This window comes from Globicephala melas, chromosome 10 (genome assembly GCF_963455315.2).
Source record: "Globicephala melas chromosome 10, mGloMel1.2, whole genome shotgun sequence".
Taxonomy (NCBI): domain Eukaryota; kingdom Metazoa; phylum Chordata; class Mammalia; order Artiodactyla; family Delphinidae; genus Globicephala; species Globicephala melas.
Genome location: NC_083323.1, coordinates 58,741,967 through 58,768,108, shown reverse-complemented (window position 1 = coordinate 58,768,108; position 26,142 = coordinate 58,741,967). Strand labels below are relative to the sequence as shown.

General features: G+C 54.9%; 4 protein-coding genes across 6 annotated transcripts in view; 2 read left to right on the top strand and 2 right to left on the bottom strand.

Moving 5' to 3' along the window:
- ITGA7 (integrin subunit alpha 7) overlaps positions 1 to 5,309 on the bottom strand; it is a 31,874-nt gene extending 26,565 nt beyond the window's left edge. Inside the window, exons 1-2 of one of the 2 annotated variants that reach the window (XM_060306854.1) lie at positions 4,900 to 5,309; positions 3,773 to 3,916 (exon numbers count right to left, since the gene is read on the bottom strand). In XM_060306854.1, the coding sequence (XP_060162837.1) occupies positions 3,773 to 3,861 (89 nt within the window). In that variant the 5' untranslated portion in view covers positions 3,862 to 3,916; positions 4,900 to 5,309. Of the gene's footprint in view, positions 1 to 3,772 lie in introns of both variants that reach the window. The other variant, XM_060306853.1, reaches the window with a different exon arrangement.
- Positions 4,930 to 8,622, top strand: BLOC1S1 (biogenesis of lysosomal organelles complex 1 subunit 1). Its single transcript, XM_030866729.3, has 4 exons — positions 4,930 to 5,107; positions 5,843 to 5,915; positions 8,008 to 8,140; positions 8,422 to 8,622. The coding sequence occupies exons 1-4, from the start codon at positions 5,047 to 5,049 to the stop codon at positions 8,530 to 8,532; spliced, it is 378 nt and encodes a 125-aa protein (XP_030722589.1). The 5' UTR covers positions 4,930 to 5,046; the 3' UTR covers positions 8,533 to 8,622.
- Positions 8,623 to 8,766: 144 nt separating this feature from the next.
- Positions 8,767 to 13,413, top strand: RDH5 (retinol dehydrogenase 5). 2 transcript variants are annotated; one of them, XM_030866728.2, is made up of 5 exons: positions 8,767 to 10,027; positions 10,579 to 10,906; positions 11,074 to 11,332; positions 12,625 to 12,788; positions 13,075 to 13,413. In XM_030866728.2, exons 2-5 carry the CDS (start codon positions 10,597 to 10,599, stop codon positions 13,296 to 13,298), a joined length of 957 nt encoding a protein of 318 aa, XP_030722588.1. In that variant the 5' UTR covers positions 8,767 to 10,027; positions 10,579 to 10,596; the 3' UTR covers positions 13,299 to 13,413. The 2 variants fall into 2 exon arrangements, with proteins under 2 accessions (XP_030722588.1, XP_030722587.1); XM_030866727.2 differs by having other exon boundaries at positions 10,560 to 10,906.
- Positions 13,414 to 14,582: 1,169 nt separating this feature from the next.
- On the bottom strand, positions 14,583 to 18,226 carry CD63 (CD63 molecule). The gene is made up of 8 exons (XM_030866725.3): positions 17,669 to 18,226; positions 17,031 to 17,107; positions 15,921 to 16,109; positions 15,679 to 15,753; positions 15,481 to 15,576; positions 15,237 to 15,374; positions 14,909 to 14,992; positions 14,583 to 14,739 (listed from the first exon to the last, which is right to left on the bottom strand). Exons 2-8 carry the CDS (start codon positions 17,094 to 17,096, stop codon positions 14,674 to 14,676), a joined length of 714 nt encoding a protein of 237 aa, XP_030722585.1. The 5' UTR covers positions 17,097 to 17,107; positions 17,669 to 18,226; the 3' UTR covers positions 14,583 to 14,673.
- Positions 18,227 to 26,142: the final 7,916 nt, after the last annotated feature.

The window sequence follows — 26,142 nt, the reverse complement described above, 5'->3', positions numbered from 1 at the left end:
AAAGGGAGGGCGGTTCCCTTTCCCAGACCGGCCCCAGACCAGCCTAGTAAATGTAGATGTGTAGATTTTCCCTAAAGGAGAAATGAAACCAGATTGTTGGAGTGGGGAGCAGTATTTCAGGTTAAGGGGGAATGAAGAAGCCGGAGGAATCCAGAGAATGGAACAAGCTTAATATTCGAATAAACAACCTGCCAGAGAACTTTTGTATTTGAGTTCAAAGTTCAGGAATTCATTAAACTAAAACCAATGCTGGGAATTCCCTGGTGGTCCAGTGGTTAGAACCCCGCGCACTTTTACTGCGGTGGGCGCGGGTTTGATCCCTGGTCGGGAAGCTAAGATCCCACAAGCCCTGCGGCACGGCAAAAGAAAAAAAACAAACACCAATGCTGATACTATGTGTTTCCACTAATATAACAAAACTGTGGAGATGAAGAACAGATTGGTGATTGCCGGGGTACAGGGATGGGGGAGGTGGAGGTGTGAATATAAAAGGATAGCATAGGGAGTTCCTTCCTGGGGATGAAGAGCTCTGTCTCTTGATTTTGGTGGTGGTTATCAAACCTATCCGTGGGATAAGATTGCATAGAACTATGCACACACACAAATGAATGCATGTTAAAAAAAAAAACTGGGGAAACTTGAATAAGGCTTGTAGGCTAGTTAACAGTATTGTACCTATGTCAGCGTCCTGGTTTTGCTACTGTGCTACAGTCATATAAGATGCCGCCTCTGGGGGAAGCTGGGTGAAGGGGTACACAGGATTTCACGCACTATTTTTTTTTGCAGCTTCCTCTGAGTCTACAACTATTTCAAAATAATTTCAAAACATTTTAAACATTGATGGATTCCAGACCCAGCAAAGACTTTGGCCCTTGTCTGGCAGCCCCTCCCCCTCTAACAGCCCTCTTCCCCTCTGACAGGGATCCCTGTTTTTCACCTCCCCCAGATCACACATTTCCCAGCTGCTGTCTCTAGCTTAGGAGCAGACACTTCCAGGACACACACTGCAGGGTTAACTTCTCCCTATACCTCATCTGGCAGCAGAGCCTTGGAGCATATGTCCCAGGGTCAGCCTCTTCCTCCCCAACATACATGAGGACTTTCTCACCCCACCCACCTCTCCAGCACTGGAATCCTCCTGCTAGCCTCTGAATTCTGGCTGGAACCAAAGTTCGAACTATGGGAGCGACTGGGAGAGAAAGAATATAAACGTGATTGAGGACAGTCAGCGGGGAAACAACTTGACCGCTCTGGTCTTTGAGGATCCCAGGGAAACCCCTTGCGTCTTGGGGAGAAGGACTGTGAGGTCACTTCCCACAGTGAGCCATTTAGACTGTCTTGAGGGCCCTTTTTCTTTGAGCACTGGCTTCAGGCCAACATTTGGAACTTGGCCACAACACCAACGGCCCCCTCTTGAAGCCCAGCCAGATTTCCCAGTATGAGAAGCCTTCTGCACTCACACCATGTCCTCCCTCAGTCCTCACCCAACTCCTAACAGCTCAGCAGCATCTGGCCCTAAGGCTTGGCCCGGCTAGTCAGCTTGGAGCTTGCTAATTAAAGCTATCTGAAAGACACCTCAAAAGAACAGGGAAATGAGTGGACGAAAAGAGTATAGAGTTGCATTCATTTATTCTAAGAGAAAAGTAATCTGAGTGGGAAATTGTAAGCAGAGGTGGGCAGAAAGAGATTTCAAATTTCAAGAGTCATTCTCCAGATACTCATGCAGCCAGTGTCCACCTCTACCAAAGGCAGGTGGAGCTGAGTTTCGACCACAGTAGACACTGAGGTTAGACAGTGAGCAACAAGGGCCCAGAAAAAGAGTAGGTGGAGGATGACCCTGGAGAGATCAACTGGAGTCCCCAGATACAGGCACCCATGTCCTCTGCCCAGCTCTAGGGCAAAGGAACAGCCAGTGTGTGGGAGAGAAGGGCGGGGCTGATGTCCGCAGAGTCCTGGCAGCCTCTATACCGTTGTGAAAATGTCAGGCAGTTGTACCAATGGGGTGAGGGTAATACAGGATGAGCCTGGCACTCTCCATGAGTCATCCTGATCTTAACAGTACAGACTCACCACTGAAACCCCCAACACCAACCCTCCCTCGTTAGCCCCTGCCCTCTGTTTCACGATCCGCTTGTCACCATTCTCTGGCACGCCGGCCAACCCCTGCCTTTCTTTCCCAGCTTTGCGAGTGAGGCACCAGGCATCTTCCAGTCTGCCTCTGTTTTGCTGGCTCACTGCGGTTGGAAGCGAAAGCCAGAGTGGGGGAGGACTGGGCCAGGCTGCCCTGCAATGCTCTCACTCTTCCCGCTTCTATTGATCAGCTCCTCTCTGGAGCGGAGCCTCTTCCCAAACACTCCCCCCACTACCAGGATTCCCTCCAACTGATGCCCCACAAGCATAGAGAGATATAATGACAAGAGACATGGGGCCGTCCCCAAAAGTGCTTCTGGGCCTCCCCCTCCTGGGTTCTCTCCCATGGTTTCTATAGTATAGTACAGTGGTTACACTCAAGCTCTGGCCTCAGATAGCCCAGATCTGTATCCTAGCTAGATCACTTATGAACTCTATTACTGCACTGCTCTGTACTGCAGATTCTTCCTCTGCAAACTGGGGATGACAGTTATTATACTTCACATGATTGTTCTAGGAATGAAATAATACACGTAAAGTGATTCACACATGGTAAGCACTCAGGATATGTTGTTAAAGAAGTACACATATAAGCAAAAACACATACACACAGTATCCAACACTTTTTATTCAGAGTTTTTATTTTGGCACTTAATGTTCTGCTTTATGCTGCCACTTAACCATTTCAACTCACTAATCCTTTGACACTTGTACACATCCCGGGATTTAAGATGCTAGTCTGCAAAGAGTTGAGTGAACTAATCAGTAATCTTCAGCTCTGACTCAGAAAATTCAAGAATGTTCTATTCTAAACCAATCAACGGGACTTCCCTGGTGGAGCAGTGGTTAAGAAGCCTGCCAATGCAGGGGACACGGGTTCGAGCCCTGGTCCGGGAAGATCCCACATGCCGTGGAGCAACTAAGCCCGTGTGCCACAACTACTGAGCCTGCGCTCTTAGCCCACGAGCCACAACTACTAAAGCCAGCATGCCTAGATCCCGTGCTCAACAAGAGAAGCCACCGCGATGAGAAGCCCACGTAACGCAACGAAAAGTAGCCCCTGCGCACAGCAACTAGAGAAAGCCTGCGCGCAGCAACTCAGAGCCAACGCAGCCAGAGATAAATAAATAAATCAATCAGCATCCATTTCTCCTCCCCCTGCAAGTAGATATAATAAAGTCAATTTCCAACTATGTAACTGAATCACAAAGTGAGAGAATGCCAAAGTTGGAAATAGCCTTAGATATGGTTTAGTGCAGTGATTCTCAACCTTGGATGCACACTAGAATCACCTGAACAGGGCTTCCCTGGTGGCGCAGTGGTTAAGAATCCGCCTGCTAATGCAGGGGGGGGACACAGGTTCGAGCCCTGGTCCAGGAAGATCCCACATGCCACGGAGCAACTAGGTCCGCGCACCACAACTACTGAGCCTGTGCTCTAGAGCCCGCGAGCCACAACTACTGAAGCCCGCGCACCTAGAGCCTGTGCTCCACAACAAGAGAAGCCAACAAAATGAGAAGCCTGCACACCAGAACGAACAGTAGCCCCCGCTCATAGTAACTAGAGAAAGCCCGCGGCGAGCAGCAACGAAGACCCAACACAGCCCAAAAAATTAATTAATTTTTTTTAAAAAAAGAATCACCTGGGCTTCCCTGGTGGCGCAGCGGTTGAGAATCCGCCTGCCGATGCAGGGGACGCAGGTTCGTGCCCCGGTCCGGTAAGATCCCACATGCCGCGGAGCAGCTGGGCCCGTGAGCCATGGATGCTGAGCCTGTGCGTCCAGAGCCTGTGCTCCGCAACGGGAGAGGCCACAACAGTGAGAGGCCCGCATACCAAAAACAAAAAAACAAAAAATCAGAATCACCTGAACAACTTTTTAAAAAATAATTATACCAGGCCTCCACCCTCAGAGATCTAGTTAATTGGTCTTCGACCAAGGCATATTTTTTAAAACTTCCCCAGATGATTCTAATGTATAGACAGGGCTGAGAACCACTGATTTAATCCGATCTTCTAATTTTCCTAAGGAGAAAACCAACACCTGGAGTGGATAAGCAACTTGCCCAAAGTCACCCGGCATGTCAGTGCACAGTACACCAAGAGAGAATGTTGTAATAGCAAGAATATGTTGCTGATGTTTATAATTTTTTCTTGTTGGGGTTAATCCCAGAAGCATTTCTCTTTAGTTCAGAGAGGTATTATATAATTTACCTTTTACTTTGGCAGCAGCTTATTCTACTGGTAAGACTGAAATAAATGGGTTTGCATTCCCTGACCACAAAAGGACAGAGATGGAATTGCACATTCATCACACATAGCCAGCCAAATTAGCAAAGCTCCCTAGGAGGCCGCTGGAAGGGCCTAAAATGTTTCTTCTGGACAATGAGCAGCCAGAGCTGAGGGACTTTGGTGGGGTGGTGAGAAGAGAGCGAGCTGGAAGAGAGAGGAAAGCATTCCCCCCCCTAGAGGGAGGAGCTGAGGATCAACTGAAAACCGACCAGAGCTGCCAGGAGGGAACGGCCAGAGAAGGCAAAGAATTTCAATGAGTCCTGGGAGCCTCTGCTCCCGCAACAACCGAACCGTGATGGACAGCCTGGCAACAACCACCCTCCTGGGAGCCTGAGATCCAGAGGAGATTAAAAACTGGTTCTGCAATGTGGGTACGAAACCCACATTCCCACACTCACCAAAAGTGAGCTCCCAATAAAGACAAGAGCTCACCTGGCCCTACTATCCCCTCCCTTCCCAGCCAAGATCCTCATTACCTACCACCCCAAGTCTCAAAAGGAGGGCGGTTCCGGGCCTCACGTGACACTGCAGTCACGTGACCCCGGGCCCAGCGGGAGCCGAGCAGCTCGTTCCAGTTCCGGGAGCCGGAGGGGGCCGGGCGCGCCCTGCCCCCAGCCCGCCGCGACCATGCTGTCCCGCCTGCTGAAAGAACACCAGGCCAAGCAGAATGAACGCAAGGAGCTGCAGGGTGAGCCAAATATCCAGTCCGCCGTTTTCTCTCCCGCCGCGGCCTAGCCTCAGCCCGGAGCCTGGACCTTGAGTAACGGCCCAAATCCAAGGAAAGGCGCAGGCCAGTGGGCACAGGCATGTGGGAGAGGGAATTAGAGGAGCTTTTTGGGGAGCTCCGTTCTCTTGCCAACGGGCCCTGGTCTGTAGCAGCGCTCCAGTCCCCCACGGCAACGCCCCCCACGCTGTCTCCGCGGCATCCTAGCCCCGCCCTCTGTCACGGAACGCTGTGCCGATTGGTCCACGGAGCCGCTCATCCTGGAAGTGGGAAGGAAAGCTCCTGAAAGGAAGCGGGTGTTGGGGACCCAGCAGAGCTGGGATTCTTGGAGGCCTGAAACCACCGAAATGGGGGTGGGGCCCTTGTTTCCTGAATCCGGGCTGGGAATCCCGGAGTTACCAATCCTAAAGCCAAGACATGGGGAAAAGCGTGCCTGAGAGGCTGGAGTCCTGGGCGCTGCCACAGACTCGTTAGCGTCCCCGGGCGAATTGCTTCCCTTCTCAGGGTACCAGTTTCCTCACCGCTAAAATGAAAGGGCTTGCCTTTATGTTTTGCAAGGTCCTTTCAGCTCTGGCACTCTGAGATTAGTTGAAATGTTCCCACAACTAGCAGAATAGTAATGAATGGGTGGGGGAACCTTAAGCACCACCCCTCAAAAAACCAAGCCTCCATTCTAATCCCTTTTCCCCCTCCACCCAGAGAAGAGGAGGCGAGAGGCTATCACTGCAGCGACCTGCCTGACAGAAGCTTTGGTGGATCACCTCAATGTGGGGTATGAACCTCTTCCCATCAACACCAACCCCGCCCCCCCCAAGTTTAGGCACTGGCAAGGTCTAGCCCTCAGACTGCTCTTGAGGAGATGAGATGTTCTGCTCATTCCCCTATCCTCCTCCCACCCAGCTTAACTTTTATGGAGAGAGGCTTGAGCCAGCTCTGACCCCTAACAAGGGCAGAGAGGAACAGCTGCGGTGGTTGGAAAAGCAGCCAGATTTCCCCTTCCCAACAATAACTTCCCTGGTGCTCACAACGTGATGCCGTCTGGCCACCTCTCTTCACCCGTCCAAGTGCAGCTGTCACTTCCAGCAGGAGGGAGAGCACCGTCCTTCACCACAGCTTCCCAGCCCCTCCTTCTCCACCTCCCACCCTCTGGCAGACCTGGAGAGCAGCTGGCAGGAAAGAGATGGCACAGCTGGTGAGGGTGAGGGCAGAACCTATGCCAGGAGCCACCTTAGAGCCAGGCTGTCACTTCCCTTCCTTCTGGGTCTCCAGAGACCACCCCTTGCCTTGGTCCTAAGTGAGGATGCCAGTAATGACCAGTGACTTGGGAAGGAGCAAAGAGCATTGTCTCTTGACCCTGAGTGACCCAGAAAAGTGGAGAGATGATGATCTGATAGCCAGGCCATCTGTTGGGAGAAAGGAGGCAGTATGATGCCTTCCACCCCAGGGCAAGTCGAATAGCTTGGCTGTGAAGTCAGAGGCTGAGTCACCTAAGTGAGCCAGGCAGGAACTGTCACCTTCATTGCTCATCTCGGGAAGATTAAAGGGAGAGAAGGCTGTGGTTGGGGCCTCTGATCTCCCTTCCCTCCAGGCCTCTCCCTCCACGCAGTGTGAATGAGAGAAAGCAAGAGGTCAACAGGGAAAATAAGGATTTCAGGAACTCCCAGGGGAATCTTGAAGCATTGGGAGCACCCTGCTATGACTGTTTCAGCTCCTCCAACACTCCGTACTGTGACCCAGCTGTCCCCCAGAGAGAAGGGACAGGGTCTGTGGCTTCCCTCCCTCCCACATTGGCGCCTCCTGGGCTCTGCTCTGTGGTTGGCCCAGGCTTCTCCTGCTTCTCTTCCTTTGCTAGGGGCCACCCCACTTTCAGCTTAGAGGGCAGCTAAGCCAAAGCCAGATTAGAAAGGGTTTTGTGTTGCTGCCCACGGCTCCTCTCATTCCCCAGAAAGGAAAACAAAGGCTCAGTCTATCTCAGCCCCTGTCAGGTGTCCTTCCCACTCTCTAGACACCCCCCCCCGCCCCATCCCCTTGTCCCCTCCAGTCCCCACAGATTCCAGTGGGTGGGGGCAGCGGATGTGGAGTCTCTCAGCTGACCCAGAGCTTTGGGGTGGGGAATGAAAGATTCATCAGCCAGCAAGGGGGAACAGTTATTGCGGGGTGGGGGGGGAGTGAGCGGGGGGCGGGGATACCAGCCTTGGGGCAGTAATGTAACTGCAGACAACCATGATCGAGGAGAATAGAAAACCAGTTGCCTAGAGCAGAAGGAAGAGAGAGAGAGAGTGTGTGTGTGTTCGTTCATCTGTGTGGGCGAGAGGAGGACTGGGAGAGAGAGCCAAGAAGCAGCCCTTGGGATATCTTCCCTTGACCCTGAGTTCCTGGGGAGGGGGTTGCTCTCCCATCCCACCCTAGATTCAGGGAGGAGCCCAATTTCCCTTCCCAACTTCTCGCACGGATCTCTGGCCTTCCAATCATTGCCAGATGTGTCCCTGCCGCTGGATTTCCCAAGCTTCCCCACGCCCCCTTTTCCCTCCCAGCTTCTTCCTCAGTGATACCCCTCAGCCCCACCAGGTTAACCCTCCCTTTTCTCACCCAGCTTCAAGAACTCCTCTGGGGGTAGGAAATGGTATGTTTCTGGTCAGCTCCCGGCTAGGCTCTCCTGGGAATCCTGGGAATGGAAGGAAGGGACCGGGCTCATTTGCATGTACATCGTAGTCATTTGCCTCACATCCAGGAATGGCCAAAATCACACGGTTTTCTCCAGCCTGACTCCTGACCGGCCTCCCACTCTGGCAGTGGGGTATCAGTTCTGGAGACCACTCCCCACCAGCTGGGCGAGTTGACCTCCTTCCTCCTGCAACCTCTAGCGTGGCCCAGGCCTACATGAACCAGAGAAAGCTGGACCACGAGGTGAAGACCCTACAGGTCCAGGCTGCCCAGTTTGCCAAGCAGACAGGCCAGTGGATCGGGATGGTGGAGAACTTCAACCAGGCGCTCAAGGTAGGCCACGCTCCCTACGTCTCCAGCCACATCCTGCGCCCCCACTGGCTGCCTCCAGGGCGGTCACCTCAGGCCTGGGGTTGAGGAGGAAGTGGGGATCGTCCCAGAAACCCCAGAAATCTATGGCCCCAGTGTCACAGAAGCTAGAGAAGTAAAAGCAGCTGGTGGGTCCACACGAAGCCCTTTGTAGGGGATGGAATGAAAGTACCCCCATCCATCCCCTAGAGCCACACCCCACCCACCCTGACTCCCGGACTCCGCACCCCATCACCACCTTCCAGGAAATCGGGGATGTGGAGAACTGGGCTCGGAGCATCGAGCTGGACATGCGCACCATTGCCACCGCGCTGGAGTACGTCTACAAAGGGCAGCTGCAGTCGGCCCCCTCCTAGCCCCACTGCCCTCCCCTCCCCCATTCCTCCTACCTCCCCCAGGTGGGCAGGAAGGAGGGTGACAGGCCATGAATAAAACACAAGCCTCCATTTCTCTGTGTGTGTCTCAAGGAGCTACTAGCTCAGTGTGGGCGGTAGGAATGGAAGGTTCGAAGACTCTTCCTCTGAGCAATGGTACCTTTTGGGTAGAGGCTGGAACTAGCTTCCTCTTACAAGCTCAACTCTCTTCTCCTCCTTGGGCCTGGTACCTGATGCAGGTACTGTTGGGTAAGCAGAGGGTGGGAGTTTCCCACCCCTCCCCAGAGAAGGGCAGGGGGCCCTGTCCCAAGCTTCCTAACCCAGGACCTCCATTTCCCGCAGAGGAGAAACAAGATAGGGAGCAGGCCTGGTCCAGCTCTGGCTCTCTGCCTCTCCACGTGCTCACGGCCTCTCCCAGCCTGGTGCTAAGCAGTGTCATGAGTCTGGACCAGTTGGGAGATTAATTCTTGGGCATGGGAGCACTTCAGGGCAGGGAAGGGGGAGGAGTGACAGGTCCAAGGTCACCAACAGAGAGGGGCAGCTGCCATCCTTGATAGATCCCTCCTCTTCAGAATCTGTGACAGGACTTCCCTTGTGGCGCAGCGGTTAAGAATCCGCCTGCCAATGCAGGGGACACGGGTTCGAGCCCTGGTCCAGGAAGATCCCACATGCTGCGGAGCTACTAAGCCCGTGGGCGACAACTACTGAGCCTGCGCTCTAGAGCCTGCGAGCTGCAACTACTGAAGCCCGGGCACCGAGAGCCCGTGCTCTGCAACAAGGGAAACCACTGCAATGAGAAGCCCGCGCACCGCAACAAAGAGTAGCCCCCGCTCGCCGCAACTAGAGAAAGCCTGCACACAGCAATGAAGACCCGACGCAGCCAAAAAATAAATTAAAAAAAAGAACAAAAAACAACAACAAAAAAATGGGGCTTCCCTGGTGGCGCAGTGGTTGAGAGTCCACCTGCAGGACACGGGTTCGTGCCTTGGTCCGGGAAGATCCCACATGCCGCGGAGCGGCTGGGCCCCTGGGCCATGGCCCCTGAGCCTGCGCGTCTGGAGCCTGTGCTCCACAACGGGAGAGGCCACAACAGTGAGAGGCCCGCGTACCGCAAAAAAAAAAAAAAACGACTAAGCCTTGTGGAATTCAAAAATTTAGAAAAAAAAAGAAAAAGAAAAGAATCTGTGACAGAGGTGGTCAGGAAGCCCCACTGGAAAAGAGAGCCAAGCAGGGCACTGGGCGCTTCTGGCCTGTAGCAAGCCCTGGCTTCAACCCACAGGCCTCAGCCTCCCTGGCTCCTCCTCCCCCACCCCGCCCCACATGCACTTAATACTTCTGGCACCCAGTCCACCTGCCTCGGACTTTGGCCTCAGTGGTAGCTAGTGGGAGCCTGGGAAGCCCTGGAGCAAAGTTTCTCAAGCAAAGCAAAAGAAGAAACTTCAGGTGTTGTAGTGCCTGCTAGCTTTCCCCTGAGAAGGTAAGCAGGGTACTGGGAGCTCGGGGGCTACGAGAAGACTGGCAAGATGTTCATGTATTGATAACTCAAAGCCTAAAGCTTTTCATGCGCCTCCTCACACTTTATCCCTTTTGATCCCCCGCGGTTCCCAGGTGGGTGTGCTGGGTGTTAGTCCCACTTGGTAGATGAGAAAACAGGTTCCGAGACACAGTGAGGTGCTCGGCCTCACACAGTAAGCTTGGAGCCAGCAGGACTAAAATGCAGGGGCTCCGTATGTGTCTCCAAAAATAAGGCCCAGCTGGTTTAGCAGGAGGTAAGAGGTGATAACAAGATCCCTCTGCTCCTGTGTGGCGGGTCTGCACACAGGACCCAGCTCATCTGGTTTTAGTTAAGTTACCCACAGATACAGGGTCTGCCCAGATCTTCGCTTTACTTAGATGAACTGTAGTTTGCGAGTCTCAGACTGCTCAAACCAGAGACTTCCAGTTAGGGGGAAGATATGAGGGGCGAGGGCTGGTGGGCCAGAGTAAACTAGACAAGTCTCCCTGCCCAGCTTCGGCTGCCACCTGCAGGTCACTTGGGGTCCGGCCATGTGGCTGCCTCTGCTTCTTGGAGTCTCGCTCTGGGCAGCACTGTGGTTGCTCAGGGACCGGCAGAGCCTGCCCGCCAGCGATGCTTTCGTCTTTGTCACCGGCTGTGACTCGGGCTTTGGGCGGCTTCTGGCACTGAGGCTGGACCAGAGAGGCTTCCGAGTCCTGGCCAGCTGCCTGACCCCCTCAGGGGCAGAGGACCTCGAGCGGGTGGCCTCCTCCCGACTCCACACCACCCTGCTGGATGTCACAGATCCCCAGAGCGTCCGGCAGGCAGCCAAGTGGGTGGAAACACACGTCGGGGAAGCAGGTGAGTATGGCAAGGGGCCACCGGGAACGGGGCATAAGGTGTGCACTCGCAGGGGCTGTGGGAAGCTAGAGGGACTGCGGGGGAGGAGCAGGGCTCAGATCCTCCCGGAAAGGAGAGGGCCCATTGGAATGCCTCACCTACCCTGTGCCTGTCTCACCTCCCCACAGGGCTTTTTGGTCTGGTGAATAATGCCGGCACGGCTGGCATCATCGGGCCCACACCTTGGCAGACACAGGAGGATTTCCAGCGGGTGCTGAATGTGAACACACTGGGTCCCATCGGGGTCACCCTCGCCCTGCTGCCCCTGCTGCGGCAGGCCCAGGGCCGGGTGATCAACATCACCAGTGTGCTGGGCCGCCTGGCAGCCAATGGAGGGGGCTACTGTGTCTCCAAGTTTGGCCTGGAGGCGTTCTCTGACAGCCTGAGGTGAGGGGTGCAGGGCCCTGCTCCCAGTCCGGGGGGAGCCACTCAACAAGCAGGTTAGCGTCTGCCCTGCAGAGCTGATGAAAGCAGGGCGTGGTGGAAACTTAGAGACAGTTTAGGGCTCGAGTTTGTGGGTTCAAATCCCAGCCTTCTCTCATGTGAGCTTGGTGACCTTAGTCAGTTACTTCTCTTTTCCCCAGTTTGTTCCTCCTCTGTTAAATCAGGATGAGAAGGCCTGCCTCATGGGTGAGTAAAATGAGGTACATGTGAGGCCCCAACAGAGCCTGGCACATAGAAAATGCCCCCAAAAGCCCGCTCTCATTCTTATTAATGTTATTATTACTAATAACAACTATTACTTACCATGAGCTAGTACCTCTACTGAACACTGTCTCATTCAACTCTCCCAAAAATCCTTTAAGGGTAGGTGTTAACACCCTTAGGTAACATAAGTTCCCCAAGACCACATGACAGTGGGAGCACTGCCACGTATGCCCAGGTCTGCTTGCCTACAGACCCTGGTCATTACATTCTCCTGCCCCTCATCTTTAAACAATAATGTTCAAAGTCCCATGAGAGCACAAGGGAGACTTAAGGATGACACAGGAGCAGAGTTTGATTCCCCCAAGCTGGGCCCACCTCCTGAAGGAAGTCTTCCTCTGTCACCATCACTCAGCAAACGACATCAATGTCTACTTTTGTCCCTATGCCTCAGTCTTTTAATTTTCCAATCAGCATCACAGAACACGTACTTTATACTTGGACTTCTGCAGTCTGTGCCGAGTACTCCCGCCTTCCCCCAGCAAACACCAGTCTACACCCTCCATATCCAGCCGTTGGGGCTCAACCCTGTGTTTTGGGATCTGGGGACTGTGGTTCTTCCAGTTCAGGAGTTGGCAGATTGTGGTTCTCAGGCCAGATCCCGCCACTGGCCTACAAGCTAATAATGGCTTTTACATTTTTAAATGGCGACAGTGTAAATGGTTATATAAGTAGCTACATAATATCATTACTTTTAGATCTGCAACGTGGAAAATATTTACTGTCTGGCCCTTTAAGAAGTTTGCAAGTCCCTGCTCTAGATGCTAGAAGAGAATACAAAGGAAAACAAACCTCAAAAATACCTCCTTCCCTCTGCCCCACTTGCCCCTCATCCCAGGGCAGCGGGGATATCCCTTCCTGTCATGACCACTGACCCTGTGATGCTTTCCTATCTTAGCCTCCCTACCCATGTCCCTGAAGTCCTCTCCCTATAAAGACAAGAACCCAGAAACCTCCCTCTGCCCCCACTCCAGGCGGGACGTGGCTCCTTTCGGGGTACGAGTCTCTATCGTGGAGCCTGGCTTCTTCCGAACCCCCGTGACAAACCTGGAAAGTCTGGAGGACAGCCTGCAGGCCTGCTGGGCACGGCTGCCTCCAGCCACACAGGCCCTCTATGGGGAGACCTTCCTCACCAAATGTGAGTGATGGGCCCACGCAGGGGCATATGAAGGGAAATGAGAGTGCCACAAAGGCCAGGCCTGCACCAGCCTGCTGGGAGGAGGTGGGTAGAGCAGTCAGGGAAGGGGTGAGGGTGCCATAGAACACCCAGGCCATGTGCAACCTGCCCAATCCCCAAACTGGGGAGGGGACTGAGGACCCCTCTCACCTCTACTGGGCAGCAAGCCCCAGGCCCCAGGAGATAGGGCCTGAGGTAGGCTGGAACAGGACAGGGACACTGATTACAACCGTCCGCTGGGCCACAGATCTGAGAGTGCAGCAGCGCATCATGAACCTGATCTGTGACCCGGACCTGACCAAGGTGAGCAAGTGCCTGGAGCATGCCCTGACTGCCCGTCACCCCAGAACCCGCTACAGCCCAGGCTGGGATGCCAAGCTGCTCTGGCTGCCAGCCTCCTACCTGCCAGCCAGCCTGGTGGATGCTGTGCTCACCTGGGTCCTTCCCAAGCCTGCTCAGGCGGTCTACTGAACTCAGCCCTCCAGCAAGAGGTTGTCGTTCAAGGCAAGGACTTTGATTTATTTCTGTCCCCCACCCTGGCACTGCCTGGTGCTTGGTACAAAACAGGCACTCAATAAATGTGTATTGGGGCTTCCCTGGTGGCGCAGTGGTTAAGAATCCGCCTGCCAGTGCAGGGGACACGGGATCGAGCCCTGGTCCGGGAAGATCGCACAGGCTGCGTAGCTACTAAGCCCGTGCGCCACAAGTACTGAGCCCGCGTGCCACAACTACTGAAGCCCGGGCACCTAGAGCCTGTGCTCTGCAACACTAGAAGCCACGACGATGAGAAACCCGCACACCGCAATGAAGAATAGCGCCCGCTCGCCGCAAATAGAGAAAGCCCACGCACAGCAACGAAGACCCAACACAGCCAAAAATTAATTAATTAAAATGTGTGTTGTTCAAAACAAAACAAAAAACACTGTAGGTGGGCAAAAATGAAGGTGCCCAGTGGAAGACCCTATGTAACTCCTAACTAACCTAGGCTGACATCCTCCAGGGTCTCTGGCCCATTTAGTACCTGCAAAACAACCAGCACCCACTCGGGGGCGCAAGGGGATTGTCTTGCATCTGTAAGGCATCTTTGAAGCTGCACCTGGAGGGGTGGCCACTAGAGGGCACTGTTGGATGTTTCCTTTCTTCCTGGAGTAAGGTTGAAATTCAGTGTTTGGAGTGGGAAGGGGGGCATGGGGAGGTGATGAAGAGGGGTCAAGGCCAAGCTGGGTGGTTTCCATGGGAAAAAAGCCAATACCCTCTTAAATTCTTCTGTTATCTAACGTAAGTCAAGAAGGATAGACACTGGCCACACAGGTATAAAAGCAACTTGTCACCATCCTGAAAGGAGCCAGGCCCCCTTGAGGGTCAGGGTGGCAAGGAGTTGCTGGGCCCTCAGAGGTGGGCAGAAGGCCAGGGAGAAGATGTCGACAGCGGATGTGGGCTGGTCTCTCCCAGGTAGGACCTTGGTAGAGAATCCCTTTGACGTGGGAAATGGCTTCACGAACACTTCAGCACTGAGCCTGGCAGCACAAGACTAGGAGACAGGGAGGGCAGTGGGCCTCAGCCACCTCGGGATCCCCACTTCCACTGCCAGCCCAACGAACGCCTTCAGCACAATCCTCCTTTCCTCCACACCCCCCAAAGTAGGCCTGCCTTTCCAGAGGTGCAAACAGAACGGGGTTCCAGAGGACAGGAACATGGATGAGGAGGGGGAAGGGATAAAGTATCACTCTTTAAGACAAACTGAGACTCTCTCTCTTTTCGGTCTGAAAAAATAATCCGTTTAATTGAAAAACCTGGAGTATACTACCCACTCCCCTGGATGAGGGGGCTGAAGAGATTAGACCCCCTACATCACCTCATAGCCACTTCGGATGCTCTTCACAAGGCAGCAGGCAAAGACGATACCCAGGACCTAGAAGCAAAGACAGAGATGGGGGTGAAGAGGAGTCAGGGAAGTAAGGTACCCGGGGCCCACCCAAGAGACCCCAAACACCACCAGGCCTCCCCTCCCCAGGCCAGCACCTCCTGCTCAGCACCCTCCCACTGCCCCTAGATCCCAGATGCTCAAGGGCGTCTCTCACCTCCACAAAGGCAATGCCCAGGGCTGCTGCAGCCACCACCAGCAGTTTGTCTCTCAGCCAGCCCCCGATCTTCTCCACACAGCCCTGAAGGGTGGCAGGCACACAAGACACCATCAGAAACTTCCCACCCACCTTCCTTGGACCATCTGTCTCTCCCCCACCCTCTGTACCTTTAACCCCACCCCTAGTATACCCAAATTCCCTCCCCACCCCTGACGCCCAACTTCCCAGAGCCCCAACCCTCTCCACCTCCACCCCAGGTCCCTCTTTCCTCCTGAAACATTTCCCAGCTTCCCCAAGTCCCCTACTATCTCAGCCCCCTCCCTACCTCAGTATGGATATCCTTCACGTTGAAATTAATCCCACAGCCCTGAGTGACATTGACACAGCAGGAGTCAGGGACTCGCTTGGCCACCATCAGGATCTTCTCCCAGTCTGTGTAGTTAGCCGCCCCGCAGCACTTAAACTGCGGAAAGATATGGGGGAAAAGGCTGTTAGGTGAACCTCCATCTTCAACATAGAGATGAGAATCTCCTTCCCCCATTACCCCTGCTCCCAGCAACCCCACTCACGTCTTCCTGCATACTGTCCAGGATCGATGCTGTATGGTTGTTTTGGGGATAATTCTGCATCTGCTGCCGGAAATCCTTATTAAATTCTGATATCACCTGGGAGTAGGGAGGAGCACTGTTGAGGCCAGAATTCAGGGCACCTGGGTCCCAGAGTCTCCAGGCCTCTGAGGCAAGGCCCTCCCTTTACTCCTTGCTTACCTTGTCTCTAAACACATAGCCAGCAATGGCTGCAGCCACCTCCACCAGCATGATAAGGGACAGGAAGATGGCAAACTGCAGGTGCAAAGGACGGGAGTCACGTTTGGAGTCTGGGTGAGAGGGGCCTGCCGGTCTCGGGAACGTTCACCAAGGTTTCCCTCACCCACCCACCCCGACAAGCCCCCTCCAGAGAAATGCCCTTCCGCAGTCCCAGGCACCCAGGCTGGCCCGTACCCACTCACCGTGATCATGAGACAGTAGTTCTCCTTGCAGGCTCCGCAGCAGCCCACAAAGGCCACCAGGAAGAGGAAGGCACCCACTGCGATGATGACCACGGGCAACAGGGAGCCAGGGGTGGTCCCCGGGGTGATGGTCTGATTCAGGACAAGCTGGGCCCCTATGCCCACAGCGATCAGCCCCACTGCAAAGGCCTGGGAGGAGGGCAGGTCAGGATTCAGAAGACCCACAACCCATCAGCCCTTCACGGTGGTGCACCCAGGACACAGGCGGAACCCTGCGCCATAGAGGCCGATTCTCACAGCCCCAGGAAACTTCTGACTATGGGGGAGAAGGAGGACGCATCCTTGCCCCACAGTGAGGGCTGGGAAATTGTTCAAGGCTCTCTGGGAGAAGGCAACCAGGAGGAACCACGCCTTCTTTCAAGAAGCTCCTCACCAAAAGCAAACAGAGACGTTCTCAGAAAGCCTTGACCCCAGGGCAGTGCTTAACACTAACAAAGAGCAGTGCTTCCTTTGAGCCGCTTCCTATGGGCCTCTAGGGCTCCCAGAACTGCCCTCTCACTATCCTCCAATGCCCACCACATCCTCATCAGCTGTGACTAGGGTTCCTCAAGCCAACTAGGCCAGGGAGGAGGAAAAGGGGGTAAAAGTAGCCTGCCCCTTCCTGGACAAACGGTAGCCTCTCCAGCCAGGAGCCCAGGACGGGAGCAATGGAGGTGGGCAGAGCCCTTACCCACCCCAAGCAGCCGGCAGGGGTGATGAGGGAATGGCAAGAAATGACGGAGTGGAGGGGGAGAGAGGAGGGTGGCGATAGCATCAGGCGGTTGGCTGGTTGCCCCACTGCCCCATATCACAAGAGACTGGGTCACCAGACAGGAAGGGCCCGGAGGGGTTACGGGGAGGGTGGCCCGCCATTGTCGGTCCAAACCAGCCTCAGAGGTTCCTGAAAGCTGGAGAAGAGGACGGCCGCGCTGGCCTCGGTCGTTCCCGGGCTTTCCTTCCACATCTGGTCCCCAGCTGCCTTCATTCCTGGCCCCTCAGCCCTCACCACTCCGGAGCCAGGTCTCCCCGCACCCTGCCAGCGCGCCCTCACCGTCCCCGCTCCCCACTCACGCAAAAGGCCAACAGAAGAACGTAGAGCAAGAACTTGACACATTTCATTCCTCCTTCCACCGCCATGGCTGCCTGGCCTGGGGCAGAGGGGACGGCAGGGGGATCAGAACCTGTCGAAGGGGGATCTCGGCTTCCGAGCTCCCTGCCGGGCCTCGAGACCTTCCCTGCGGGGCCCCCATTCCAGGCCCCTCCCACCCGGAAACCCGCGGTCAGATCCACGTCTCCCAGCCCCCTCTTCTCCCCGCAGGAGAGGGGTGGGGGCGCCCGCCGCCCAGCCCGGACCCCGCCCCGCCGCCTCCGCGGCCCGGGACCCAACCCAGGGCGCCGGCGGGGGCCAGGGCCGGACGCCCACCCTCGACCCTCCAGCCCCCAGGCGTTAAACACCCCCTCCCCACCTAACTAGTCACGAGAAACAGTCCTCAGCCCCAGCCCGACCCCCAGGCCTTTCCCCTGGGCTCTGACCACCGCCAAACAGAAGTGCGGCCGGCGCCCCCCCACCCCCACTCCGCCCGGGCCTCCGGAACTTTGCAAAGTTGCAAGGGCCTCGGGAGCGGCGAGGAGCGCGGCGGATCTTCGGAGGCCAGGGGCGAGCCCCTCCCCACCCCACGCGGAAGCCGGCGCGAGCCCCGCGTCCTCACCTGGGCTCCCCGACGCTGTGCGCTGCTCTCCTGCCGCGGCTCAGGGGCTCTCTAGCTGCGCCCCCCGGCTCTGGCCCCGCCCGGCGCGCGGCCCCGCCCCGACTCCAGCCACAGCCCCCTCCCCCGCCGAGTGGCCCCAGCCTCCCTCATGTGACGCGGGAACAGCTGCGGCCTGAGTCACCCGGCCCGCGTGGGGAAGGCCGAGCCCCCAGCCCGGTCGAGGCCACGTGGCCCCTGCCCGTAAGACAGCGCCCACCCCCGCAAAGAGAGGACGCCCAGGGCAGGACCTCGGGGTGCCTGGCGCCCTCCTGGCGCCGCCAGAAGGGGGCCACCTCGGGGTAGGAGAGCGGGATCCGGCGCCGCCTGGTTCTCTCTGGCTCAGGGAAACGGAGGAGACGTGTGAGAGCCAAAGGAGGGATGAGCGGCCCGAAGTTACTCTCTGAGCGCCCGGCCGGGCGGCAGAGCTGAGTCGAGGTGACAAGATGGTCTTCAAGAGGCCTGCATTCTCCACCCAGAGCCCACTCCCTTCCTCTCGCTCCAGCTCCATTCCACCCCTTCCCTGAGTCAGCAGAGGGCGCTGCTGGCTCTCTGGAATCGGGTGGGGGCAGAATAAACTTTCAGAAAGTCCCCAGCCTCACATCCTGGGAATCCCCCAGCGTTCTAGAGTGGGTGTTCCTGTCCCTCTCTCTCTTAGTCCCTTCTCCATTGTCTAGGGCTCCTGAGTAGTGAGCCGAGACGTGGAGGAAGCCCTTCCCAGCACCATTCCACCCAATCATGGCACGTCAGAGTCAGGTCCCTCCCTCTGGGAGAGGATTGCTGAGGTCAGCTCCCACCCCTCCTGGATCAGCCTGTTAACGGTAGAGGTGTGGGGAGGACACTAAGGCGGGCATGGCATATATCCCCTGGATTTCTCCATCACATTCTAGCGGACAGCCCACAGGGCAAGGCCAGGAGAGGACTGGAAGGTGAGGGGGTTGGTCTCAAGCTGCCACGCACCTCTTCTGCGTGGTGGTCCGCAGAAGGAGCTGTGTGAACAAGCAAAGGACAGAACCAACCACAACACCCCTGCCCCCCTGGCCTGGACCCAACCCCTTAGGTTCTTCTGGTCCTGCCTGAAGAACCGTTTCCTGAGCCTTCAGTACGTGTGCACAAGGAAGGAAACTATAAGAGCAGAAGGAAGGAGATCTGGGCTGGGCTGAGGACCAGTTTCCAGGATCACAATCTTCCAGCAAGACACACCAAGCCCCTTCTGGATCTTGCTTCCCAATTATCACGGCAGGCAGGCCGTGGAGGAGGAGCAAAGAAGCTGAAGAAAGGAGTTTCATCTGTTTCTGCCAGGCACGTGCTGGGCGCAGGGCCAGCGAGGTGAGGCAATTGGTGGCCCCGTCCTCTGCCAGCAGGCAGAACCGAGCCCACACTGTGAACAGAGGCAGAAACCCCTGGTGGCAGCTGGATGAGCGCAGAGGGAGGGACAGGTGGTGCCTCTGCCCCAGAGAAGAAAGAAAAAGAACAGATTTCACAGAGGTGGGTGGTGCGCTCCCAGGTGACCTTAGACAATAAAAGGGTAGTCGCTCCGTTCCAGGGACAAGGAAAGGGCCAAGTGTAAAAAAGGAGTAGTTTTCAAAGTCCATGGGGACTTCGGTGGTCCAGTGGTTAAGACTCTGAGCTCCCAATGCAGGGGACCCGGGTTCGATCCCTGGTCAGGGAACTAGATCCCACATGCCTGCCGCAACTAAGACCCAGTGCAGCCAACTAAATAAATAAATATTAAAAAAAAAAAAGTCCATGACACGTTGGGGTTGGCCAGCTCACAGGGCTGGGGAAGGATGTGGTGACAGATGGGAGTGGGGGAAGGTGGGCTGAAGTCAAGATGTAGAAACTTTAGCTACCTCACCACCAAGTATAATGCTTGGTCTTTGACTGAACCTTTGCCTGAACAAACTGTGAAAGACATTTTGGGAACAGCTAGGCAAATCTGAATATTAACGGAGGATTAGACATGAGAAAGTAATTTTGTTAGCTGTGACGATAGTATGATTATATAGGAAAATTATTTTTTAAAGTTGCATACGAAAATATTTAAGGGTGAGATGTCCTGTCTGTAATTTATTTTGAAATACTTCATAAAACAATAGATGAAGCAAAAGAAGAAGACAGTCTGGGTGACAGGACTGTTGAGAACCTAGTGGCTGTGTGGGGTGTGTTCTAGAGGCAGAGGGGAGAGGGTGGGTGAACTCTCTTGGGATTGGCCCTACCGTGAAAGGAGAGATGAGTGTCTGGAGGGTAGCTGGTACAACATGGTCCAAGGGAGAGCTGATGAAGGCCAGAACCAGGGAAAGGAGGGGAAAAGCCTTGGAAAAGCCCTTCAGAGAGGGAAGATCAAACAATGGGGTGACTGCTTACCTGTGGGAGCAGGAGAGGAAGTGGGAAGAGTCTGAGATGACTCAGAGTTTCCAAACCTGGGCGCCCAGGGGAGAGGTTGTTGTCACCCAAGGCAGGAGGCACATGAGAGGCAGCTGGGTGGAGATGTCCCACCTAGAATTGGGGGTGTGAAACTCGGGAGGGAGTAGTCAGACTGGAGATAAAAAGTGATATCTAGGACTTCCCTGGTGGCGCAGTGGTTAAGAATCCGCCTGCCAATGCAGGGAGCACAGGTTCAATCCCTGGCCTGGGAAGATCCCACATGCCGCGGAGCAACTAAGCCTGTGGGCCACAACTACTGAGCCTGCGCTCTAGAGCTCGTGAGCCACAACTACTGAAGCCCGTGCACCACAACTACTGAAGCCCGCGTGCCTAGAGCCTGTGCTCCACAGCAAGAGAAGCCACCGCAATGAGAAGCCCGCGCACCGCAACGAAGAGAAGCCCCGCGCGCAGCAAAGGCCCGGCGCAGCCAAAAATAAATAAAATTTTAAAAAAATATATATATATATAAAGTGATATCTAAATCCATAGATGGGTGAAGGCCAGAGCAAGAGAAGAAAACAGAGACAGAGTTTTGGGAAACGCTTATGTTTAAGGAACATGGGGGAGTAAAGGAGCTGAAAGGGAAAGGAAGTTGCGGAGCTGGACCCCTGCACTCTGCCAGGCACTGTGCTGGGCACTTAGAGCCATGAGTTCATTTAATCCTCATGACAACCTGGTGAGGTCCGTATGATTTGTCCTGTTTTAGAGATAAGGAAACTGAGGCTCAGAGACAGGGAGTGATGTGCCCAGAGTCCAAGCAGGTAAAGGGCAGTGTTAGGATTTGAACCCATATCTCTGGGGGTTCCAAAGCCCGTGCTTTTTCCTCTCTCTCTCAGAGGTCAAGAGAAAAGAGAACTCCATGACAGGAGGAGGGGACAGTGGCCAGAAGCACCAAATAGTAAAGAAAGGTGAGATGCCAGAGAAGGCCATTGGATGAGGTGGCCTTTTCCAGAGCAATGTCAGGGCAGGATCCCAAGTACCTGCTGAGTGGGGAGTGGAGGCATCCAGGTAGGCAGGGGTGGAGCTGAGGTGAAGGTCAGGAGAATGGGACCCTCCTAGAGGAAAGCCAGGGGAAGGGCAGGGAGCAAACTGTGGCCAGTGCAGAGTACTGCAGCAGCTTGGTCACGCAATGGGAGAGAAAGGATGGGGCCAGGGAAACCCCGGAGAACAGACCTGTGTGGAGCTGGAAGGGAGAGGGCAAGAAAAGTCCATTCCTGGTCACCTTCACAGAGACAGAGAGTAGTGTGGTGGCTGCCGGGGGCTGGGAGGAATAGGGGGTTGTTGTTCCACTGGGTGTGCAGTTTCTGTTTAGGAAGATGGAAGAGTTTTGGTGATGAATGGTAGTGACAGTTGCACAACACGTGAATATACTTAGAGCCGCTGAACACTTAAAAAAATGGTTAAAATGGTAAATTTTGTGTTATGTATACATAATTTTTTAATTTTATTTAACATAATTTTTTATTGAAGTATAGTTGACTTACAAAGTTGTGTTAATTACTGCTGTACGGCAAAGTGATTCAGTTATACACGTATATACATTCTTTTTTTATATTCTTTTCCACTATGGTTTATCATAAGGTATTGAATGTAGTTCCCTGTGCTATACAGTAGGACCTTGTTGTTTATCCATTCTATATATATAAAAGCTTGGGGAATTCCCTGGCGGTCCAGTGGTTAGGACTCTGTGCTTCCACTGCAGGGGCCACGGGTTTGATCCCTGGTCGGGGAAGTAAGATCCCTCATCGAGATCCCTTGATGAGGCCAAAAAAAAAAAAGTTTCCATCTGCTAAACCCAACCTCGCACTCCATTCCTCCCCCGGCCCCCTCCCCCTTGGCAACCGCCAGTCTGTTCTCTATGTCCCTAACACAATTTTTTAAAAGAGAATGGCCTACCCCTCTAGCCTGGGAAGTAGGCATAGAGCCCTGTGTACCTCTGAGTGGGGAGGAGGCTGACCTCAGACTTGGCCTTCACATCACATCCTTCAGAGCTTTCAGCACCAACTCCAAGTGCTAGTGTCCAGAAATGCCACCAAGCCGCCTGATTAGCTCAGGCTTCTGTCCCTTCAGCGCCTGGCACTGGCTGGTGGTGGGTGAGTGGGGTGGGCTTGTCCCCTGCCCACACAGCAGAGCCAGGCTGCCCTCTAGCTCTCCAACCAGGGCCAGCAGCAGGGCATGGGGGCCTCAGGTGTCCCAAGCAAGGGTGGTTGCCATCTGAGAGCATGTAGGCATCGGCCAGACCCAGTGCAACACACAGTAGCTTGTAGCCAGCGCCCAAGCCTCCCAAAGCTCAGATCCGTACAGAGTCCAGCCCCTGCTGCAGACACCTTCCCTCCACTCAGCAGGACCCCTGCCTGAGCCCCACTGGGAGGGGCCGGCTCAGAGATAAGACGCAGGTGCCCTGGTAGTAGAGGCCCCAGTGAACTGGGAACTTCTACCTGCAGAAGACCTTGGGGGCAGGGGAGCATGGTAGAGGAGCCAGGAGGCATGGGGAAGGAGAGGAGGAAAGAGAGGGAAGAGTTGAGGAGGGTTGGAGAGGGACACAGAGATACAGGAGCAAATAGAGGAGAGTGGAAGACAAGGGAGAGGTTGCGGGATAGGAGAGGGGAAACAGACATGAAGGAGGGGGTGGAGAGAAAGAAGAGGAGGAGACACGGATGGGAGAGAGAAAGGAAAAGGGTGCATCTCTACACTGGGGAAGGTAGGAAGGGTGATGCTGGGACTTAAGGTCAAGAGGTTGGGTCTGAATTGGGGGCCTGAGATTTCAATCCAGAGGCCCCAGCTTTAGATATGAGGGAGGCATGGGTGCTTGATAGCAGCTCCCAGAGGGCAGGGTTAGATCAAAACAAGGGCAAGGTTGGAGATGTTCTGATTGTTGGAGTCTGTGGGCATAGAGAGGGGCCTCCAGTCACAGCGCACCATAGTACCCAGGAGAACATCATCACTGCCAAAGTCAGCTTACCTCCTCACTGTGAGGAAAGTAAGGCCCAGAGAGATGAAGCCACCGACTCAGCCACCACCTGCAGATGAGAACCAGGGTCTTGACACACCAGCTCCGGGGCTGGGTGCACCACGTTCGCCGTCAGCATCAGCGCCCTGAGGTCAGAAGCCTTGGTGAGAGGCACGTTCTCCCCCATGTGAGTGGGTGACTTGGACCAAACTCTCGCCCTCCCTGAGCCTCAGCTTTCTGCCACTTAGGCAGGAGGGAGACTACTCCCTCACCTCACAGGGCAGTTGGGAGGATCAGAGGGGAATGAAGGGGATCAATTTTGTTACCTTAAGAATGATAAAGTCTTGATCATACCCTGTTTTTAGACTCATGGGAGTTACGATGATTTCGCTTTGAGAAATGTCTGGACGCCGCCCCACTTGAGATGGCCAAGGAAAGGGTTGGGAGGGACAACCCAGCCTCCTTTAGGTCCTACTCAACTTGGCCTTGGCCCAGAGTTCCAGCTCCAGCTCCACCCCAGCCCCGCTGCCAGGCTGCATCCTCAGCTCTCCCCCCACATTCTTACCCATTTCTTTCACTGCTCCTGGGGCCCCCAGCCCCTGACCTCTGGCCACTCCTTCCCCCTACCCTTGCCTGACTCCTGTCCCAGCCTCCTCCCAGCCTGTGTCACTGTTACAACAGGGTCAATGCAGACGCCCAGCTGGTGACGGGGCAGGAGAGGCAGCTGCAGCCCCTGGCCTTCCATGCACCACCTGGGCCAGGAGCTCGGCTGCTGTGTGGGTCTGGACCAGGACCTGGTCGGGAGCGCAGTGGTCTCCACCTGAGAGTCAGCACAACTAGAGTATCTCCTGAGAGGTAGCACACAAGAATACGGGAGAGGGACTTCCCTGGCAGTCCAGACTTCGCCTTCCAGTGCAGGGGGTGCGGGCTCCATCCCCGGTCGGGGAGCTGGGACCCCACATGCCTCGCGGCCAAAAATCAAAACGTGGAACAGAAGCAATATTGTAACGAATTCAATGAAGACTTTGAAAAAATGGTCCACATCAAAAAAAATAATAATAAATCTTTAAAAAAAATAAATGAATCTGCGAGAAAGGAGAAAGAGGCAATGCGGGGCGGGGTGGTTAGCCCAGGTTTCTGTTCCTTGGGGCTGGATCAGCACATCTACCAGGGGTTTGAAGTCCCTAGAGAAGCAGACTTTGTGCTCAGACCTCTCCTCTTCTTTGACCAACAGCTGGAATAGTGGTGCCTCCTGCCAGCATAGTTGGGCCAAGGGGCCAGCCTTGGCCACCGCCCCCAGCAGGACCCCACCACAGGCCTGGAGAAGGAGCAACAGGAAAGAAAGACAGGAAGAGGTGGGCAGGCCTGGGGAGACCGAGAGTGAAGGTAGAAAGAGGGCACACCCAAGGACTGAGAGGGCTGGGCCTGCCCTGAGAACGTAGGGGGAGCGGATGGGGGCAGGGGCACTGGAGGAAGATGTGAGTCCTAGTGATTCTCCACTTGTATCCCACCCACCTCCACCCCCTCCCTCCAAAACGCTAAGTCTTTGGCTCCCTCTTCCCAACTTCCAACTTCTCCTAGAGGGCCTCGAGGTTAAAGAGGTTAACAGGCCTGCCCGACAATCCAGGCAGGGTAATTATAGGGTTTAGAACAGTGATGTGGGAGAGGATGGTAATTACACAGGGAGGTTCTCTCTGAGGGCTTCAGGGTTTGTGGGCAGGGACCTGGGAGGGGCCCATTCCACAAACAAACTCTCCCCAGCCCAGAATAGCCTCCCCACACCACGTTCCCTGAGGCTCCTGCTGGGAGGGCCAGGAGGGGAAAGCCCCTCCTAGGGAAGCCCCCCTTCCCAGCTGCTTCTCAATGGCCCAGCCTTTCCCCTCCTTGGAAGGACCTGCAGTGCCAGGGAATGAGTCCACTGACCCTAGTAATAGGGTCTTTAGGAGGACGAAGCAAGAAGAGATGGGATTAGAGGTCATGAGTTACTGCCCACTAAGCCCAGCTCTGATGGACAAGGCAGTTTTGGTGCATGGTAGCAGTGCAGGATAGCAGGAGCCCCTCCTCCTCACAGTGGCTCCCAGTGCTGGGGTCTGCAGCTCTGAAAGTGGTCCAGGTGTCTCTGGCCTCGGACCCTGGTGACCAGCTCCTGGGACCTGCAGTTCCTTTTCCTGAGGATGTAACATAAGGGACCCTCTACCCAGGGCTACACAAGCACCTCTTGCCTACAGCAGCTCTTGAAACCTCATCCCTGCTTCTCTCCCAGCAGCTCACACCCTTCAAAGCTCAGTGCCTCCCTTACGCCCCAACCCACATTTGCTATGAACCAGTCAGGACCTTGAAGGAGGCGGGCCTGAAGGTTGCCTGGGTAACACCGGGAGAGGGGCACCCTTGGCAGGAAGACAGTTGCCTGGGAGACCAGGGCAGTGGGCGGGGCCCCAAACCCTGGTTAGCTAGTGTTGTGATGAGGAAGGATCTAAATGTCCACATCTCTCCAAATTCCTTTTCCTTAAAGCCAGCAGGGTCCCCTCCTCGGGGCTGGGTCTAGGGCAGCTGGAAGTCGGAAGCTCCTGAAAGAGACCTCCCAAGGTTTACCTACAACTCAAGGGAACCCAACAGTACCAAGCCTGAGGGAACTCAAGGAAAGAGGCAAGATCTAGGAGGGGGTGGAGCGAGAAACAAGGCTTAATACTTTATGATATAGAACTTCTTGGACTAGAAATCTAAAGTGAAAATACACAAAGTATGCAAAAAAAAAAAAAGTCGTTTTAGACCCACCTCCAAGCAGAAATTCCAGATTCGACCACCAGATGGCAGTCTTGCCCACTCATTGGATTAAATGCAGTCCTGTAACCCGCGGGAGGAAGCCAGGAGGCAGAAAATCCTTTCTGTCTCACAAGTTCCAGACTCTTGCTCTCTAGTATTTGGCAGGTACCCATAACTCCTTATGGCCATAAATATACAGTTTTCTTTCCCTAACCTGGCTCTGACCAGAGCCAGTGAGCAGGGTTCATTCATTCTTTATTCAAAGCCGTTAAGGAATACTTTGGTGAAAAAAGCTCCC